Source organism: Pelobates fuscus, chromosome 11 (assembly GCF_036172605.1).
Source record: "Pelobates fuscus isolate aPelFus1 chromosome 11, aPelFus1.pri, whole genome shotgun sequence".
NCBI classification, from domain to species: domain Eukaryota; kingdom Metazoa; phylum Chordata; class Amphibia; order Anura; family Pelobatidae; genus Pelobates; species Pelobates fuscus.
Genome location: NC_086327.1, coordinates 110287198 through 110305958, shown reverse-complemented (window position 1 = coordinate 110305958; position 18761 = coordinate 110287198). Strand labels below are relative to the sequence as shown.

At 38.5% G+C, this 18761-nt stretch overlaps 1 protein-coding gene across 1 annotated transcript in view; it reads left to right on the top strand.

The window, feature by feature from the left end:
- Positions 1-17939, top strand: part of MORN1 (MORN repeat containing 1) — a 287891-nt gene extending 269952 nt beyond the window's left edge. The window contains exons 13-14 of the mRNA XM_063436724.1: positions 2003-2076; positions 17719-17939. Coding sequence (XP_063292794.1) covers positions 2003-2076; positions 17719-17867 — 223 coding nt within the window. The 3' untranslated portion in view covers positions 17868-17939. The remainder of the gene's footprint in view (positions 1-2002; positions 2077-17718) is intronic.
- The last annotated feature ends 822 nt before the right edge of the window (positions 17940-18761 follow it).

Sequence of the window (18761 nt, the reverse complement as noted above, 5' to 3'; positions counted from 1 at the left end):
ACGACCAACCTGAGGGCATTGATTGTGATAATTGAAACAGCTACAAGCAAATAAATAGTGCAGAGAATAAAACAAACACAAGACGTTGTAAAGCATACTGTACTTTTATAGTCTTTTTTTTTGCTTTTGTAAATATTAATGACATTTTCTGTTAATTCACTCCTCTTAAGGAGTTGAACAAATAACAGACAAACTCATAAAACACAGGCAAGTGATACACAATATTTACAAAGCTCTTGATTACATGTAAGACAATTTCCTTAGTAAGCTGACAATCATATATCAAAAAGGATTTTTACGTATTAGTTCTCCACTATGTCCTCAATATTGTCCTCAATATTGTCCTCAACAGAGTTTTTTTTCTTAGACATCACATCAATGCTGTGTAAAAGAGGTTCACAAATCTTGTTTCATCTCAGTGAGTGCAGTGTGCGTGTTTGTGTAGTGGTGCTGTGTGTATAGTGGATGCAGAGTGTGTTTATGTAGTGGATGCAGTGTGTGTGTGTGTGTGTGTAATGGATGTAGTGTGTGTTTGTGTAGTGAATGCAGTGTGTATGTAGTTGATACAGTGTGTGTTTGTGTAGTGGATGCAGTGTCTGTAGTGGATGCAGTTTGTGTGTATTAGATGCAGATTTTGTCTGTGTAGTGGATGTTGTGTGTGCTTATGTATATGGGTAGGTTAGGGGATGCATTCAGTATGAAAAGGTTGTTTTTTTATTTGAAACAATTTATTTAAAATTGTTATTAATAATTTCTCAATTTTATTTCCCTATCCCTGCCTCTTAACCGTGGTCAGGGAGAGAGGAGCTGCTGGAAGCTGATCATGTTTTCTGGGGCCCCCTCTTCACCATAAAGGCAGCCGGGTGGTCACAGGAACACTATTTATATATATATGTACACATTGGGGATGTGGGGCGTGGCGGCTGGGCACCCCAGGATCGCCAGGCCTGTGACAACCTTCTGTCACGGAGTATAACCCTAATACACATAGTCTAGGATAGCAAGGACGGACAAAGCAAATTTAAATGTCTTACCGGGCCTTAGAATTGCCAGACTAAACGTTAGTTAGAGTACAGAGTAGTTGAAATACAAGCCTAGGTCTGGGTAACGGAGAGACAGCGAAAATGAGAGCTAATTAAAGTCGGGTACATGGTAAATCAGATAGGAAAACAAGACAGGCAAGGGTTAAAGAGAAACTCAGAGTCAGGAAACAAAGCCAAGGTCAATACCAGAATACAATACAATATCACAAGGAATGCACTAAAGGATACTGGGAACAGAAACTACAATAGGGCACAGTATCCAGGGCCAGGTAAGTTAAAACAATCCTGTGTTTTATTTGATTGGTCCACGTCACGCCTTCGCCCCAAAATGTGCGTGAATGGGGGTGCTGGAATGATATAGGCCAATAGGAGCCAAACACAAGGTTAGGCTCCCATTTCCCCTTTAAGAACGTTCTCACGACGCGAGCAATGTTCTTAATACTGTACGGCATGCGACTCGAGCGGGGGACCCCAGCCGGCACAAGGACCGAGTAAATACCGTTAAACCGTCCCGGTTTTCACTCCCTTATGGCAGCCCTGGTTGTACTAAACCTAAAAACCTAAAATTACAGAAATTATGTCAGTCATGCCGAGGAGTCACTCTATCTGGTCGTGTAAAGATATCACATGTGCTTTAATAGTTTCGGAGTGGAGCAAATAGCAAACAGTCATTACTTTCAGAACAACACTCATATAAATATGATCACAAAAACATATATATTTCCTGAGAAAATATACTAAACTAAAATAAAAACTTTATTAATACTTAACTGTTACGAATTTTAAACATGCATTATGAATATTCTGTCTCTAATAAAAGGTTGAAATAAACCTAGCCAATACACATATAGCCTATGATGTTGACATTAAAAGTGAAGCTTTGTGAGCAGCTATCTTTGATTCTGTCTTTGCTGGTTTTAGTTAAATTACTTCTGGTAACCCATGTTAATGTTTTTTAGATCTGATCCAATGGTCAAAGAACGGAAGTTTAAGAAAGATCAGCATTTGATGGACAACAATGTCGTAAGGCCAGGTAATTATTTTTTCGTCTCCTGGATGGTTTCAATTGTTTTATGCTATCTCTGTAAGTAAGGAACAAGAAGCAGCAATCATCAAAACTGTGGTGCCTGCGTGATAGCAGTCCATATTATAGTTCAGGGAAGTAGATGGACCATTTTTTTCTGTAGGTGGCCCCTAGTATGGGTCGTCACAAAACCACAACCATTAGTTTCAACAGAGACTCGATCCATTGGGTTTCATATTATAACAAAACACAGGTTTAGCATATAATTAGGACAAGCAGAGTAGGTACTCACCACAGAAAAAAGACTAATATAGTCAAAAAATAACTCAAATGTGTTTTCTTGGCATGAAATATGCAGAAGTAAAAAATAGATAAAGGTTAATACTAAAAGGGACACTCCAGGCACCCAGACCACTTCTGCCCATTGGAGTGGTCTGGGTGCCAACTCCCACTACTCCTAACCCTGCAACTGTAATTATGGAAGTTTTTTTATAAACTGCAATAATTACCTTGCAGGGTTAACTCCACCTCTAGTGGCTGTCTACTACTAGTGCCTCTGGTAAGTAACTGAAGGTGTTTTCAACCCTTCAGCAACCGGGGATTGGGGGGTGGGAGGGAGAGGGGACCTGCAGTGCCAGGAAAACTGATTGTTTTCCTGGCACTGGAGTTTCCCTTTAACCCTGACCTATTAAGCCTTGTGACTTTATCTGACCTTCAAAACTTTAACTTTATTACCTACTGCCTTTTCCTTCTAATTTCTATAAGACTACTGTCTGGAAACTGGTAGGATCACTTAGTATAGAGGAGTTCACTACTTAGAAATGTAGCAGAGTCAATGAAGTGTTTTATCGAACATTATATTTGCCAAACTTAAAGCAAAGATCCCAGTATACAATACATGTGTATACTTACCTTGTATATATAGTCGTCCATTGGGTCAATTAAAAGATTCTGTGCAACTGGAAACCTTCTCAAACATCTCAGAGACTTTTGCAAGTGCTGGGATAATGCACATATACTAGCGATCAGGAGATGCACTGGTAGTGTGATTGTGACAATATGAATCAGAGCGTGTTGTATATAAAACCAAAGGAAAATATTATATTGTGTTTGTAAAACTGTTCTCGGTATAGCAGCGGACATTTGTCATCAACTTTCAAAATGCATGTATTATTATGATTCAAGATAAATAAATACAATAAAAAAAGGCTGCGCACAAATATAAAATCCAATGGTTAAACAAAAAAGGAGAGAAATAGTCCAGCTATTGTGTCCTTACAAGTGTCCTTGGATGTTGAGGTCTTCTACTTGTATAGTGGTATCACTTGATATGAAAGATAAAATGGAACAAGGAACAACCAATGGTGTAGTACGTAAAATTCAGGTATAGGTGTGAAAAGAAATAGTATAAAACTCACATTTACCAGAGCTAATATCCAGCTCTGGAGTGAAGTGCGTACAGCGGTTTAATCCCCGCTTATGGGATATAAGGCAGGTTCCTCTCCGTGAGTGGTTTTCGATTCTCGGAATAAAAAGAAGAAACAGCCAATAGTGCTCACTGTGTGGCAATATGAATAAGAATAATAAAAAAATTTTTTGTACTTACAAAATAAGAGCAGGCACACTGCTCTTTGATGACAGCTTGGGTGGATTGATCCCCACCTAAGGATTTCTTTGAGTACAGGAAACTTCCAGGGGTATTCAAGGTTTTTTATAAAACCAGTAAAAAAAGATAAAAATAACAATAAAAAGCCAGGGTAAAATAGAAATTATGTGTCTATAAAAAAGATAATTGGCACAAATAAATGACCAAATAATACTTTAATATATAAAACACAATATTTAAATATCCATAACGCGTTTCGTCACTCAAGGACTTTTTCAAATTTTTTATTATTCTTATTCATATTGCCACACAGTGAGCACTATTGGCTGTTTCTTCTTTTTATTCCGAGAATCGAAAACCACTCACGGAGAGGAACCTGCCTTATATCCCATAAGCGGGGATTAAACCGCTGTACGCACTTCACTCCAGAGCTGGATATTAGCTCTGGTAAATGTGAGTTTTATACTATTTCTTTTCACACCTATACCTGAATTTTACGTACTACACCATTGGTTGTTCCTTGTTCCATTTTATCTTTCATATCAAGTGATACCACTATACAAGTAGAAGACCTCAACATCCAAGGACACTTGTAAGGACACAATAGCTGGACTATTTCTCTCCTTTTTTGTTTAACCATTGGATTTTATATTTGTGCGCAGCCTTTTTTTATTGTATTTATTTATCTTATTTCAAAGGGTTTGAGGGATTCCCTTTTTTTAAGGTTGCTGCCAAAAGTTATCTAGCGCTGTCTTATTCTTTTTATTTATTATTATGATTCAAGATGCAAACTATGAAAAGTGACACATATGAAAATATGTTTGGATAGAGCGATAGAGTGATTATAGATGAGGGAATGTGAATATCGAGTGACTGGAAGAAAGAGCGTATTCATTAGTCTCTGATGACAAATGAGTTCCTGGGACTAGACAGATTAGCTAGGCATCTTAGGAAAAGCGCTTCCAGCTATATCATTATGTATAGTCACTTGTTTAGCACCATTAAGAACATATGCAGTATTTTATCTTTTATACTTCGCCATAAAACGATAGCTAAAGGTCTGGAGGGACCACCTGAGAAAGCTTTATCAGGACCCCGTTTCAATCTTTGCCATGCATATTGTTAAGAATATTAGTTTATTTGTCAATATAAACCACGTTACAGCAGGCTCGTAAGGCTGCACATTAGGTTATGGCCATTTAAACAAGTGATATGGGTCTCTTAGGATTATAATGGTCTGCATTAGTTAGAGTGCACAAGTGCATTAACCCTCTAACTTCTAAAGTAAACACACTTCTGAAACCTTTATTTTCATGGAGGCTGTGTGAGTCAAAGCCAGGGCAGGTGTGGCTAGGGCTGCATGGACAAAGTTATTTTACTTTGACTCCTAAATAACAGATATTTGAGTAGTCATTTAAAATCTACTGCAAAACTGCTTCATTACGCTAACGTTGTTTTGGTACCAAGTGTGTCCCTTTGAGCAAATTAATGAGTAACAACTTAAAATTCTACATGAAAAGAATATTAAATATATTTAATAAATGTTTCAAATACTTTGCTGATTTTAGTTTTCATTTCAAAACATTCCAAATCCTGCTTAGAAACAGGTCACACCCTCTGCTCTGATCATACACAATTCCCATGTATTCACCATACTAGGAGCCTGGCAGGGTTACTTACAGTGTAGTCCGTGACAATGCCAAGGAAGGCGGTTAAGGCGGACTCAATGTATATTAGCAAACTGGAACGGCTTTTAAAATAAAGGCATGTTTTATTATTCTTACAATCAAGTACATGTGTTTTTTTGCATTCCTTACTATCAATAAAAACTCCAACAGGACACTATATATATACACATCTGTCTGTCTGTCTGTCTATATGTTTGAAGTAACTGCTTATTGTAACTGGGCACTTTGGAAGCATTTTTAACCCCTTAAGGACACATGACATGTGTGACACGTCATGATTCCCTTTTATTCCATAAGTTTGGTCCTTAAGGGGTTAAAAAGCTGCATTCCAGGAAACTCAAACAATTTTCTTACAAATATCCCGAACGAGGTATTTTTTTTATTTTTCCATTATGTGACAAAATTATATTTCTGCTACTGTTCTTATGGAATTCTGCTTAAAATACTAGAATATTGAAGGCCATATACTAGCTCAACTAGATCTTTTTTTTACTTTGGCAATAGCTGTATAAATTATTCACAAGTAAATAAAAAATGTTAATTGCATACATTTCCATACTTTTACATTTTGGGGTATTCCTGAACAGCCATATATTCTCTTATGTTTATGTGAAACCTATGCATCTTATTTGTCATTTAAATGTTAGGTGGATTTTGTTTTGTTTATTTTGAAACAAAAAGAACTTGCCTAATAATGGCATTAACAGAAGGTTTAAAGGTTGGTCAGAATCAATTCGTCCAATGTCGATCAATAAATATGAAGTACATGTGATACTTAGAAAGAGTTAAAAAAACAAACCAGACAGCGTTCAAATCTGATATGGGGCCATTCTTTAGATTTAGGGAAAAATTCTTTCAACTAGATAAATAACTGCTGTTTTTTTTTTTTTTAAATTAATAACACACAATATAATAATGCTCAAGCTTTGACATACTTTAAATCTTTGTTTTACGTAGAACATATGGACAACTCACGTCTTACCAATGTCTGCCGTACTAAAAACATGTTTTCTATTTGTGAGATAAATTTGGCGCTCACTTGTATTTCTCCACCAACAAAGAGGGGTTTGTTCTGCTGAATGTGATCAGCCACGTTCTTTGGTTTTGTAATAGTAGGATAAATCAGGGATGTCCATATTTCTATCATTCCATTACACAGCATGTACAAGTCATTTAGATTCCAAATTTATAAATCCTTTCACGGACAGTAACATTTTTTCAATCTGTTGCTTGCAACATGGAAAGAAAAAAGCAACGCAGTGTGTTCATTAAAGCAAAACATCTGATGAGAAGCTGTTAGATATTTCAGCACTAAATGGATACTTTTCTATGTTTCAAATGAAGATACTGCTCTACAGTAGGGGGAATGTGCTCTAAATATCAAATATGCGATTACATCATTGTGCGCGACTCGTTCAAACATCCAGTGGCTTATTTACTAAGAAGATGAATCATGGTCAATTGGAAAGCAAATTTGCAAAGTGTTTTCCAACTTGGCTGTATTCCCAACATGGCTAATTTGGGATAAATGTTGCAGAGTTTAATTCAGGATTTTTCTAGCTTTAGTGACTAAATAATCTAAATTTTATTAAAGACAGAAGGCAAATATTTGCTTTAACCTTCTTTACTGAACCTCCCAGCAGCAAAGAAATAGTTAAACATATAGAGAAAAAAATCAACCAATCAGGACACATATAAGAACATAACAGTCTGTCAGGCTCCTCCCAAATCCTCTTTCTGATGCAGCCGATCATAAGTGTAGTCAACCGTGTAAACTTGAGTAATCCATCAACCATGTAAACCAGAACGCAGCCGATACTAGAGACCAATAGAACGTAGTCTTCGTGGCTCATATAGAGAAACTTCACACTAAAAGACAGAGAAAGATTGTGAAAGCATGGTCACTTGGACTGGGTGTCCGCAAGATATCTACATACACAGATCTACCCCTGGATATTACGAGTATAAATTATTGCAAAATCTAAAATAGTCAGAACCAGGCAGATTAATAAGCACCTAACCAGAGCACAAGAAACCTAGAAAAAAATTAAGAGTACATGTGACCTGAAAAAAAATCTGGGGTGGGATACCAATAGGGTGGGAAAATATTCGCCTCCTGTCTTTAATAAAATTTAGATTATTCAGTCACTAAAGCTAGAATAATCCCGAATTTTATGGCAAAACAGGAGGCTTCATATTTGCTGTTTTAAAGTGTGGAAACCAAAGAGAGAGAAGCATGGGACGATTGTCGAAAATAAAAGGTACGGAAGGGAGATTCTCTAGACCAATCAGCGCATTTTAGGATGTCTGCAAGGGATGCCCCAGCCACAACGGCGGAAGAGGCAGCAGTACCTCTGACAGAATGAACTCCAAAAGAGGAATCTATGCCCGCTAAATCGAGAAGCCATTTAATCCAGCGGGCAATCGTGGGACAAGACCCAGGCTTGTGTGGTCGCACATATGAGATAAACAGGGGGCCCCTAGGGATACGTAGAGGTGATGTAGAGGTGACGTAGTTTAGGACACAATGAGCAACGCAGAGCGACGGTCTGTCAGAAAAATAAGGGTAAGTAATCGTTAAGGAATTCGTTTTAGTGCGGCGAGAAATGTTGAAACGTACACCTTGGGGTGTGAAATCAATAGTGTGAAAGTCAAATGCCTGAATATCAGACACTCTTCTAAAAGAAACTAAGCAGAGAAGAAGAGCTAATTTGGCCGACCGTTGTCGTAGAGAGAGTTCTTCGTTGGGTGGCCAAGTCTCCAGGAAGGACAAAACAAGAGCAACATCCCAAAAATGAGAATATTTTGGGACAGGAGGTCGAGCAAGACGAATGCCACGCAACAGTCTACAGATGGAGGGGTGTTTACCTATTGCAGTATTATCAATGGGGCTATGAGCTGTCGAAAATTGCTGAACGAAACACATTAATGGATCTGTAGGATTTACTTTGATCAAAAAGAGAGGACAGAAAGTTCATAACGTTAATCAAAGAAGCTGAATTGTGATCAATACCCCTTTCCAAGCACCAGCGATGCCAAAATCGCCAGGCTGAGAGGTAAGAGCGTCTAGTCCCGGGGGCCCATGAGTCCCATAAGAGTTCTCTAGCAGTCTCCGAAAGTCCTGCAGCATTCCAGGATCCCCTGAAACAGTCCACTAGCTGGAGATGACCCTGCAACGCGAGAGGGTGAAAGTTGTATGCGGGATCTTTGAGAAGATCGTGCGTGGCAGGTAGCAGTAGTGGATAATTCACCAACATCTCCAAGAGATTGGGGAGCCACGGTTGGGTACGCCACAAAGGGGTCAGCAGTGTTATTGTGGTCCCCTGAGTCCTGAGATGATGGAGAGTGTGAAGGATCATGGAGAACGGAGGGAAGGCATAAGCTCCGGTCATTGGCCAAGATTGAAGGAAGGCGTCTACTGCTAGAGAGGTCGGATCCGGCAACCAACTGAAAAAACATGTGCGTCCAATTGCCAGTCGTTGGAGTCTCTCCAGTGTCGAGAGAACCAATCTGCGACTAAGTTGTCGGAACCAGGTAGATACTCCGCTCCAGACAAAATTGGTATAATTATTTTGTGAGGTCTGAGAGCATTTTGGAACGGGATCACCCTAAGCGATTCACGTATTGAACAGCTGAGATGTCCATTCTCAGCACTAGGGAACAATTGTAAGAGTCCTTTGCGAAACTGCGGATCGCAAAGGAACCTGCAATCAACTCGAGGCAATTGATGTGCAATGCCCGTTCTGATGGGGACCAAGGACCTCCGGTAGAGAGATTTGCGCATGATGCACCCCATCCCAGAAGACTGGCATCTGATTCTAAGATGTAATCTGGTTGTGATCCGAAGATCGCTCTCCTGTTCCATGCATCCATATGGTGTAGCCACCAGTTCAGTTCGAGTCGGACTTCGTCTGTCAAGGAGATCTGTTGATCGTAAGATGCAGAGTGATGTAAAGAGCGAGTCTTCAGACCTTGCATTGCTCGGTAATGTAAAGGAGCTGAAAAGATCGCCTGAATCGAGGCGGAGAGTAGTCCGATTATGCGAGCTAAGTCACGAAGACGGATAGTCGAAGAGGCTAGAATTTTCCTGATGTCTTTTTTGATGTTCTTGATCTTTACTGAAGGGAGTTGTAGGATAGCCAAAACGGAATCTATTTGGAATCCAAGGAATTGAACCATCTGAGACGGGGTGAGGATGGATTTTTGGACATTGATCACGAACCCCAAGTTTTTAACAGAGCTGTGGTCATGTCTGTATGGAGGCGTAGAGTGCCTGGGTCCTGAGCCATAAGGAGGATATCGTCCAGATATATGATGGAGCGAATCCCCTGAGAGCGTAGCAAGGCCATGACCAGTTTCATCAGCTTGGTGCGGAACAGAGTCCGAAGGGGAGGCATGTGAACTGCCATAAGTCTTGATGCCATCTGAACTGTAGGAAACAGCAATCAGACGGTGTTATAGGAACCGTGAGGTAAGCATCTGTCAAGTCCAAACGGGAGAACCAGTCTCTCTCGCAGAGTAGGTCTCGAAGGAGGTGGATACCCTCCATTTTGAAATGTTGGTAAACAATAACATTGTTAAGGTCTTTCAGGTTGATAACTGGTCGAAAGTCCCCTGACTGTTTTCGGACCAGAAATATGTTGCTTATGAATCTGTGAGGGGACAGAGAACGTTCTATAGCGCCCTTGGCGACAAGGTCGTTTAGCGTGGCCTCCAAGGTCGCATTGTCCTCTTGAGACATGTGCAGAGGTGGAGGGGGACTCCTGTAGAGGATCGTTTGCAAAATCTATATGGAAACCAGATACAGTTTGAAGGATCCATGGATCCTGAGTTAATAGAGACCTCTGTTGGAAAAAAATGGGTTAACCGGCCTGCAATAAGGAAAGTCGATTACCTGAAGCAGTGCGGCCCCGGAGGGAAGCATATCCACGTCCTCTGATGGAACATCTAGAGGGAAAGAACTGCTTGTGGTAGAAACAGGTATTGCCCGAATTCCATGAGTCTGCTGGTTGAGACATGTAGCCTGTGAAGGCAGCTCTGCCAGTCGTTCAGCCCCTGTAGCGACCAGCTCTCCCGGAAAAAAGCTGTGGTCTGAACACCCTGCGAAGGTTCCATTGCGCCTTGTTGAGGGAGGTAAACACGGATACGTGTTTATTCAGGTCCCGTATGAACCTGTCCCCAAATAACAGTCCGTTAGCCTCTGGACCAAGTTTTTTGGTGCCTAATTCTGCCAATTTGGCGTCAATTTTATATAATACGGCTTTACGCCGTTCAACGGAAATAGCTACATTGGCGTTGCCCAACAGGCACAACGCTCTTTGTGCCCATTCACGCACAATGTGTGCGTCAAAATTGCCACCTGCTAGCGTCTCGTCAGCGATTATAAATATCTGGATAAGCGGGCCTGCTATATCTATCAACTTGTCTTGGGTGACTTTTAAGCCAACTTCGATTCCTTTGCGGGGATCTTTACCCATCTTAGTTAAAAAAGTGACCAGGAGTGGGTCAAGTTCAGGGGTGAGAGCCACCTTATCAGGGATTATAGGCCGTGGATATTCTGCTCTTAATTTGGCTCTAATCTCCTTTTCTAAAGGTTTACAAAGCCATAATCTGCAATATTTGGCAATGTGATCAGGGGGTGACCATTCTGCTGAACGAGGGTGTCTGATGCAGAGTGGGTCAAATAGAGGACAGTAGGATATCATATCCAGTAGGATATCATCCTTAGTATTGTCTAAATTAGTAGTGGACATAGGATCAGTGTCCTGAAAGGACTGGTTTTGGGGTAGGAGAAAAGTCTCCGTAACAAATTCAGAAGAGAAAGGGTCGCCTGGGAGATCCTCATCTGGATATGCATTGTATTCGTCTATCACTTGAAGGTGACAGTCAGAAGTTGAACCCTTTAAGGGGGCTGATTCTGAAGTCAAAGTGGGTTTGGCATGAGACAATTTAGCTGTCTTTGCTGGGGCTTTGCCTTTGCCAGCAGAAGCACTGTTACCCTTCCAAGGGCGCTTACGTGGGGCTTCGTCATGGTCAGAGACCCTGTAATCATCAGAGTCTGACAATTGCGTGATGGTGGCAGTAGTGGCTGTCTGGTCACGAAACGTTGCCAAGGCTTTGGGGATAGAGTCTGCAATTGCAGCTTGAAGCCAGGCTTTTAATTCTGCTGACATTGCAGGTTCTGGTTGGTCCAACATGATGACCAGTAAAATAGTAGTGGGTTCACCACAGATTCAGTATACCACTGCCTACAGTGATCAAAATACAGATCACAGTATTATACTGCAATCTAATTTTATTTAACCCCTGACGATTAACTTTTATTTATTTTTTAACTGCTAGTTAGGGGTTAGCGGTAAAAAAAAAAGCTTAGAAAAATGTTAAATCTGTAAAAAAAAAAGTTTTAAGAAACTTTAGGAAACTTTAAAAAAATTAACAAGCAAAACAAAAGTTTAAAACATAGTTTTAAAAAGTAAAAAAAGTTTTAAAAAGTTAAAAAAATAAAATTCTCATTACCACTACACCTGGAACAAACTAGATAAAAAATTATCCCACCCCAAGGTTCAAAATATGCCTTCTGAATTACCCCAAGGTGTATTCTTCAATAAATAGTATGTGTTTGTGGAGAAGTTTTGCTGTACTCAGACCGCATAGCTGAGCAACATATGAAGTATTATACAGTGGTAGCACACATAAGGTTTGCAAAATATACTGTACAAACTCACTTTGTGTGTCAAAAAGGCAGAAAAAACGCTTATTACCACTACACCTGGTAAAAGCTAGCGGAAAAATGATCCCACGCTAAGGTTCAAAATATGCCTTTTGAAATACCCTGGCATGTCTTCTTTAAGAAATGGTATGGCTTTATGGGGTATTTGGATTATATAGCCTGGTAAAATACTCTAAAATGGGATATGGGCACAGCGTAAAAATGTAAAGTTTGAAAACAAATGGAATGGCTGTGTCCCAAATGTGCCCCTCCGATGTCCACATATACCTGGCAAAGGTACATACGGGGGTATTTTTGTACTCAGCAGACATAGCTGAGCAACATATGAAGTATTATACAGTAGTAGTACACATAAGGTTTGCAAAATATACTGTGCAAACTCACTTTGTGTGTCAAAAAGGCAGAAAAAAAAACCCACTTATTACCACTACACTTGGTACAAGCTAGGTTCGAAATATGCCTTTTGAAATACCCTGGGGTGTCTACTTTACGAAATGGTAGGCCTTTGTGGGGTAGTTTAAATTTAAAACCTGCAAAGATGCTTGGAAATTGCACATAGGCCCAGCGTCAAAATTCAAAGTTCGGTAAAAACTGATATGGCTTGGTCTCCTATATGGCACTGTAGCTTCACAAAATAGTGCCAAAGACATTTATTGGGGATGTCTTTTTACTCAGAAGACTTAGCTGAGCATAATTTGGGGGTTTTGAACTTAGTGGCACATACGAAATATACAAAATGCCCAGCAAAAAAGCAATCTGTATGTAAAAAAATGCCCCCAATTTTTTTTTTTACCACATACTTTGGCATATATTGGTGAAAAAATGGGGGCATGTTAAGGCACAATATGCGCCATATGAGATACCCTGGACTGTCTACTTTTACAAATGGTAGGCCTTTGTGGGTTTTTGTTTGAACAGTCAAACTGTTATAATACCCCAAATGGATGCATAGGCTCATTAAATCCGTCTCTCAAAATTCTACTGTGAATACTAAAAAGGACAGGTCTCCTCTATGGCACTGTAGCTTCACGAAATAGTGCCAAAGACATACAATGGGGGTGTCCTTTTACTCAGAAGACTTAGCTGAGCATAATTTGGGGGGTTTGAATTTAGTGGCACATATGAAATATACAAAATGCCCAGCAAAAATGCAATCCATATGTAAAAAATACACACAATAATTTTTTACCACATACTTTGGCATATATTGGTGAAAAAATGGGGGCATGTTAAGGCACAATATGCACCTTATGAGATACCCTGGAGTGTCTACTTTTACAAATGGTAGGCCATTGTGGTTTTTTTTTTACAAATGGTAGGCCTTTGTGGGTTTTTTTTGAACAGTCAAACTACTATAATACCCCAAATGGAAGCATAGGCTCATTAAATCCGTCTCTCAAAATTCGACTGTGAATACTGAAAAGGACAGGTCTCCTATATGGCACTGTAGCTTCACAAAATAGTGCCAAAGACATACAATGGGGGTGTCATTTTACTCAGCAGATGTAACTGAACACAAAATAAAACTTTGTACAGGAATAGCACACACCAACTTTACAAAATACACATCAGAAGTTCTTTGTTATAAGTTTGTGTGCCAAAACCACCAAAAAACACAAATTTACTCAAAACAACCTTAGGTAAATAGCCTGTGGTGTCTACTTTATATCAATATATACTTTTGTATGGCAATGTTGTTTTCTTTTATGGCTATTAAGCTTACAAGACAAACATACCAAATTCTAAAATCGCTCCACATTTAAAGTTTATTTTACTCCTTGTGCTTTGTGACCTGTAACTACCAAACAAAACTTAAAATCCCAGACACATTATATATTCTGTAAATCAGAACAACTAAATGAATTTATTTTTAATTACTTTCCTTAACCTGCACTAATTGTGCACACATTATTATTGCAAAAACTGTAAAAAAAACCTCACATTTTTATTTTATTTTTGCATTTTTCTGTATTTTTTTATAATAAATAATCATTTATGTAGATATATGTTACATCAAATTAAAGCCCGTTCTGTCCTTTAAAAAACTGTATATAATATGTGTCGGTGCAATAAATTAGTAAAATGTAAATTGCAGTTGAACGCAAACAGCAAAAAATGCAAAAAATGCTGTTGTCATTAAGTGAAAGACAAGCTTCTGAAGCTCTGTCCTTAAGGTGTTAAAGGAGTCAAAAAAAAAAATATGGAAAAACAAAATAAGGCAGGTCAATAATATATATTAGAGAGCTATAATTGGAATAGACTCAACCGGGAGGCAAGCAGCAAAGAAAGGGGATTTGGGAGGAGCCTGACAGACTGTTATGTTCTAATATGTGTCCTGATTGGCTGATTTTTTTCTCTATATGTTTAACTATTTCTTTGCTGCTGGGAGGTTCAGTAAAGAAGGTTAACGCAAATATGAAGCCTCCTGTCTTGCCATAAAATTTAATTTTTCTGCAAATAAACCATGTTTGAGGAGATTAAAGGGGTACTCCAACCACCATGACCACTTTTGCTTTTAGAAGTAGTTATAAAATGTGCAGAATCCCCTAAATTCTTTAAAACGTCGAGTCATGTACCCGGTTTCCCTTGCACCTGTTGTTGGAGCATTCTGAGTATGTTTTGTATTTTCTGTGCACAGCGGGGAAAAAAAAAAGAAGCAGTCATGGTGATAGTTATCTGGTAGTTATGGTGGAATTTCTTCTTGAACCGTTGCACATCCACAGATATTTGCAACTTTTGGGCTAGTTGCACCCCTGACATACTCTATTTTTGGTTGACTAATGTTGGAGTAACTTGTAATTCTTTTTCCTGGTGTAATCAATAGATATCAGTGCGTACTTCTTGAAAAGTTGGTCAGCCGACACAATTACAAAAAAAATAAAATCTGCCCTTTTTTCATACTGTGAAGGAATAGATGTACAACAAAATGATAATCACATAAAAAAAGGAATGTATGAATATCATGAAGTGTATCCCTAGATTGCAGTTTTAACTTCCACCATTGTACCTGACAAACCTCATTACCATACTGATAGCTTTGACACTAAGGGCTAGATTCTCATAATTGCGATACGCTAAGTAATTGAATAGAACATTTTACATAAACCTCTATGGGAAACTGCTATTCAATTAAAGGACATTAGCTTAAGTAAACTAACTGAATCCAGCCCTAGTTCAGGAATATTTAAAGAAAATGCCCAGTTCTGGTACTGGATAGTGAAAATACAACATAGAATCCCAAAGTGGGACTGCACCCTCAGAATCAGGACACTTGGTGCATCTATATTCATGTATTGTACCTATACGATTAAAACTAAAATATATCAACCTTAAAAAATAAAATCTTTTTTTATCATAAATTCTTCTAATTCTGCATAGATTTCCCCCCCAACTTTTGTTCAGCTCTTAAATCGTATAAATATCATTTTTAGGATGTCTTTTCTTGAAGCCTGCCTAAAGTACAATCGGCATTAGCTTCCAGTGTTTTTGCGCTTTGTCTATCTACTTTGTGTAACTTAAGTGATGGCTAACTTCAGCCACCAATCAAGTTACAAACGCCTACTAACCTTCTGAAATCGAAACAAGAAACTGAAGCCCACAAAGCTATAAACATGTCTGGCATTCATAAAACATTTAAAAAAACAAAACAAAAAAAAAAGTACACATTAAAAAAAAAAAGAATAAAAACACAGTTCGAAAATAAATATTATCACACGCCGAAAAATAAATAAATAACGGATCAAATTTAACTGGGAACAGTTTTTAAAACAAATTCAATCCTCCGGGGCAGCAATAGTTCAATGGAACCATGCAGTAAACATTTTTTGTCATAAATGTCCCCAGTTAGCGGAAACATCTGTTTTTCTTTATTAGAGGAAATTATCATTATTTGTATCATTTCAAGAAATGGTGCATATTATGTTATTTATTACTGGAATCTTTGTAGCTATTATGTTCTGTAATTCCCTGAAAAAAACATAATAATAATAAGGCCTGTCAGTGGTGGTTGCAGAATTCATTTGAATGCTCGGCTCATCAATGTGAATAGATGATTCTCACACCTAGCTCATTAACCGGGATTACATTACCTGCTTGGAGCTCAGTGAGTCGCTAACAGTGACCTACAGAGACAGACAGTCTTACTACCGCTCCGCCAGAGTTCATTTGCATTAGATCAGTAATTAATTATTTTTTATTTATTTTTTTAAAGCCGTGCGCTTACTTCCCATTGAGATTTCTCCGAGAAACAAAGCACCTTTGCATCTGCCATTAGCAGAATAATATTAAAGCTTCACAGGATTTGCAGATAAGTTTCCTGGGCTATAAATAAGTACAAGCTCCCCTTGTGAACTGCAGTTCCTTCCCTCGTAGGCATACGAATACTCGTATCAGACATTGCAAACTTGGCGCCCATTGTGCGCGAGTGAATTGATTTAGATAATTGAAAACATTTTGTCTAGTAATAATCATAATATAAACACTAGAGATTCAGGGTGTACACGGGATTCTCGTATGGTTATAATGGAACCCTTGTTTGTTCTGCTCTTGATATAGTGTGATTGCTCCTGATTAGCATTAATGGAGAGAGTTCTTTCACGTCTTCTGATCACAGGTGTTTGATTAGCATTGTGCGTATATATCAAGGACATCTGTTTTCTTTTTAGCTATTATTCTTGCAGAGAGGGCTATTATAGAGTTTGGAACCGTCAAACCCCTTCTTACCTATTTATTGTAATTTAATGCTCGTTAAAAGTGCAATGTGGAAGGGGCAGTGCGCAGAATATTAATGAACTTCTATAGAACGTTTTTTAAAGTGTTTACTGTGGAGACAATGCCAAATGTGTTGTGTGGTACACCTTAACGAACAATCTGTGTAATCTTAAAGGGACACTCAACTGCCTAAATACAAAAAAGTAAAGTAAAATAAATTACTATTTAGCAGATATAACCCCAAATGAAAACATGTATGCATTCAACTTTGCATTTTTTCACTGGGGGGGGGGAGGGGGGGGGGGGTATATCTAAAAATAGCTTGCAAGAGTTTCAGATCTTTTGTCTGCAGCCTTTGCAAGCCCTCCCCTTCTTCCCTAGCCCAGACATGATGTGGCTGTCCAATCAGAGGCCTCCCAATGCTCAATGAGAAGTCTTTGCAAGGCAGGTGCTCTGGACAATTGTCTGTCCTCTTGAGTTGAGCTCCACTGAGCTAAACAAAGCAGGAAGTAACAGGACCGGTTGTGTGATTGACAGCCAGAAAGGGCGTTACAAGGTTAATTTATAAAAGTACCAATTTGTATTGAATTCTGCACTTTTTGTAAAACAAAGCCCTAAACAAAAAGCCCTTAAGAAAGCAAAGTGCTTCAGGGGTTTGGAGTGTCCATTTAATGTTGCATCAATAAAAATGTATTGAGGTTTCATATAATGCGGAATTCTTGGGAAAAATTCTAAAAGAAGTGCAATTGCCATGGGTTATTCTATTGGTTACCACGGAGATTGCATCACATTTAGTAAATATGGTGCAGATGTGAGCTGTTTGTGTTTAGACCTAGTACATGCTATATATTTGTGTATGTTATGATTATGCCTGTATTATACTGCTAAATATTATTATTATTTTTTTTTTTTTTAAGGGGAGTATGTTATCATGGTTGAAGACGTAACAAAGCCACCTTTCTTGGGTCAAACACTTCCACCTGCCTTCAAACTTGTTAGAATTGTGCCTGAGAAACCGAAAGCTAAGACCAATCGAAAAGAAACACTCAGAGTTCCTAGCACTTGAGGACATTTTAGTGTTACATGTGAACATCTCACGTTTATTTTTTTTATATCTTAAATAAAACACATTCCACCACATTTCTTTATGTTTCTGTTTTTTTTTGTGCTTTCTATTTGTACCATTACACGATGAGTTTAATGTATATGTGTATTAATAATATGGAAAAATAGTCTCACAGCCAGTCCAGCCTTGCAATACATTGCGGCCTGGAGATAGATAGAGGCTTTGGTTGAACTGGAAGGTCTTCGAATATGGGGGAAGATAAGTTCTCTTCCAGTGTACGGTGAATTATAAGGGGTCAGCAGTCACATTTTCTAATTGTTCAAATCTTAGGACTTAATCATAAGAAACACCTTATGAAGCTGCCTTTTAACAAAAATGTATTATATTTATTTTTGTTTTTACCATTCCTCTCTTGAAATATCTATTTTATATGTTTAATGCTGGAATAATGCTACCTGTTTTTAAACACATGGCTTGTTTTTCCTGTTTTTATTTATTTTCAATGTATTCGCACAGTCTCTGATTTTGGTTTACTTTAAGATGATATCCTAGTAGCAAGGACTTTTAGTTTTAGGTTACTGAGGCTTCTATTGTGTATGTAGAGTAAGTCATTTGAGTGAAGTTTAGACCACAATGTACCTTTCTACACACTCTTTGACGTGCACCATAGTGATTATGGTTCTAAAAGGACTTACAGACAGTCCTTTAGTTAGTGGCAGTTAAATCCTCGTTGAGTGGTTTTACATTTACCCAGTTCTCTCTTCAGATATTGTTAAATGTTCGAAATGCCTAATTCCACTTCAGTGACTTCAGTTCTGCCAATCATTAGACAAAATTCATTGGCTAAGATTGTCAGTATCAATGGTTGAATTATCATCCAACCATAGAGAGAAA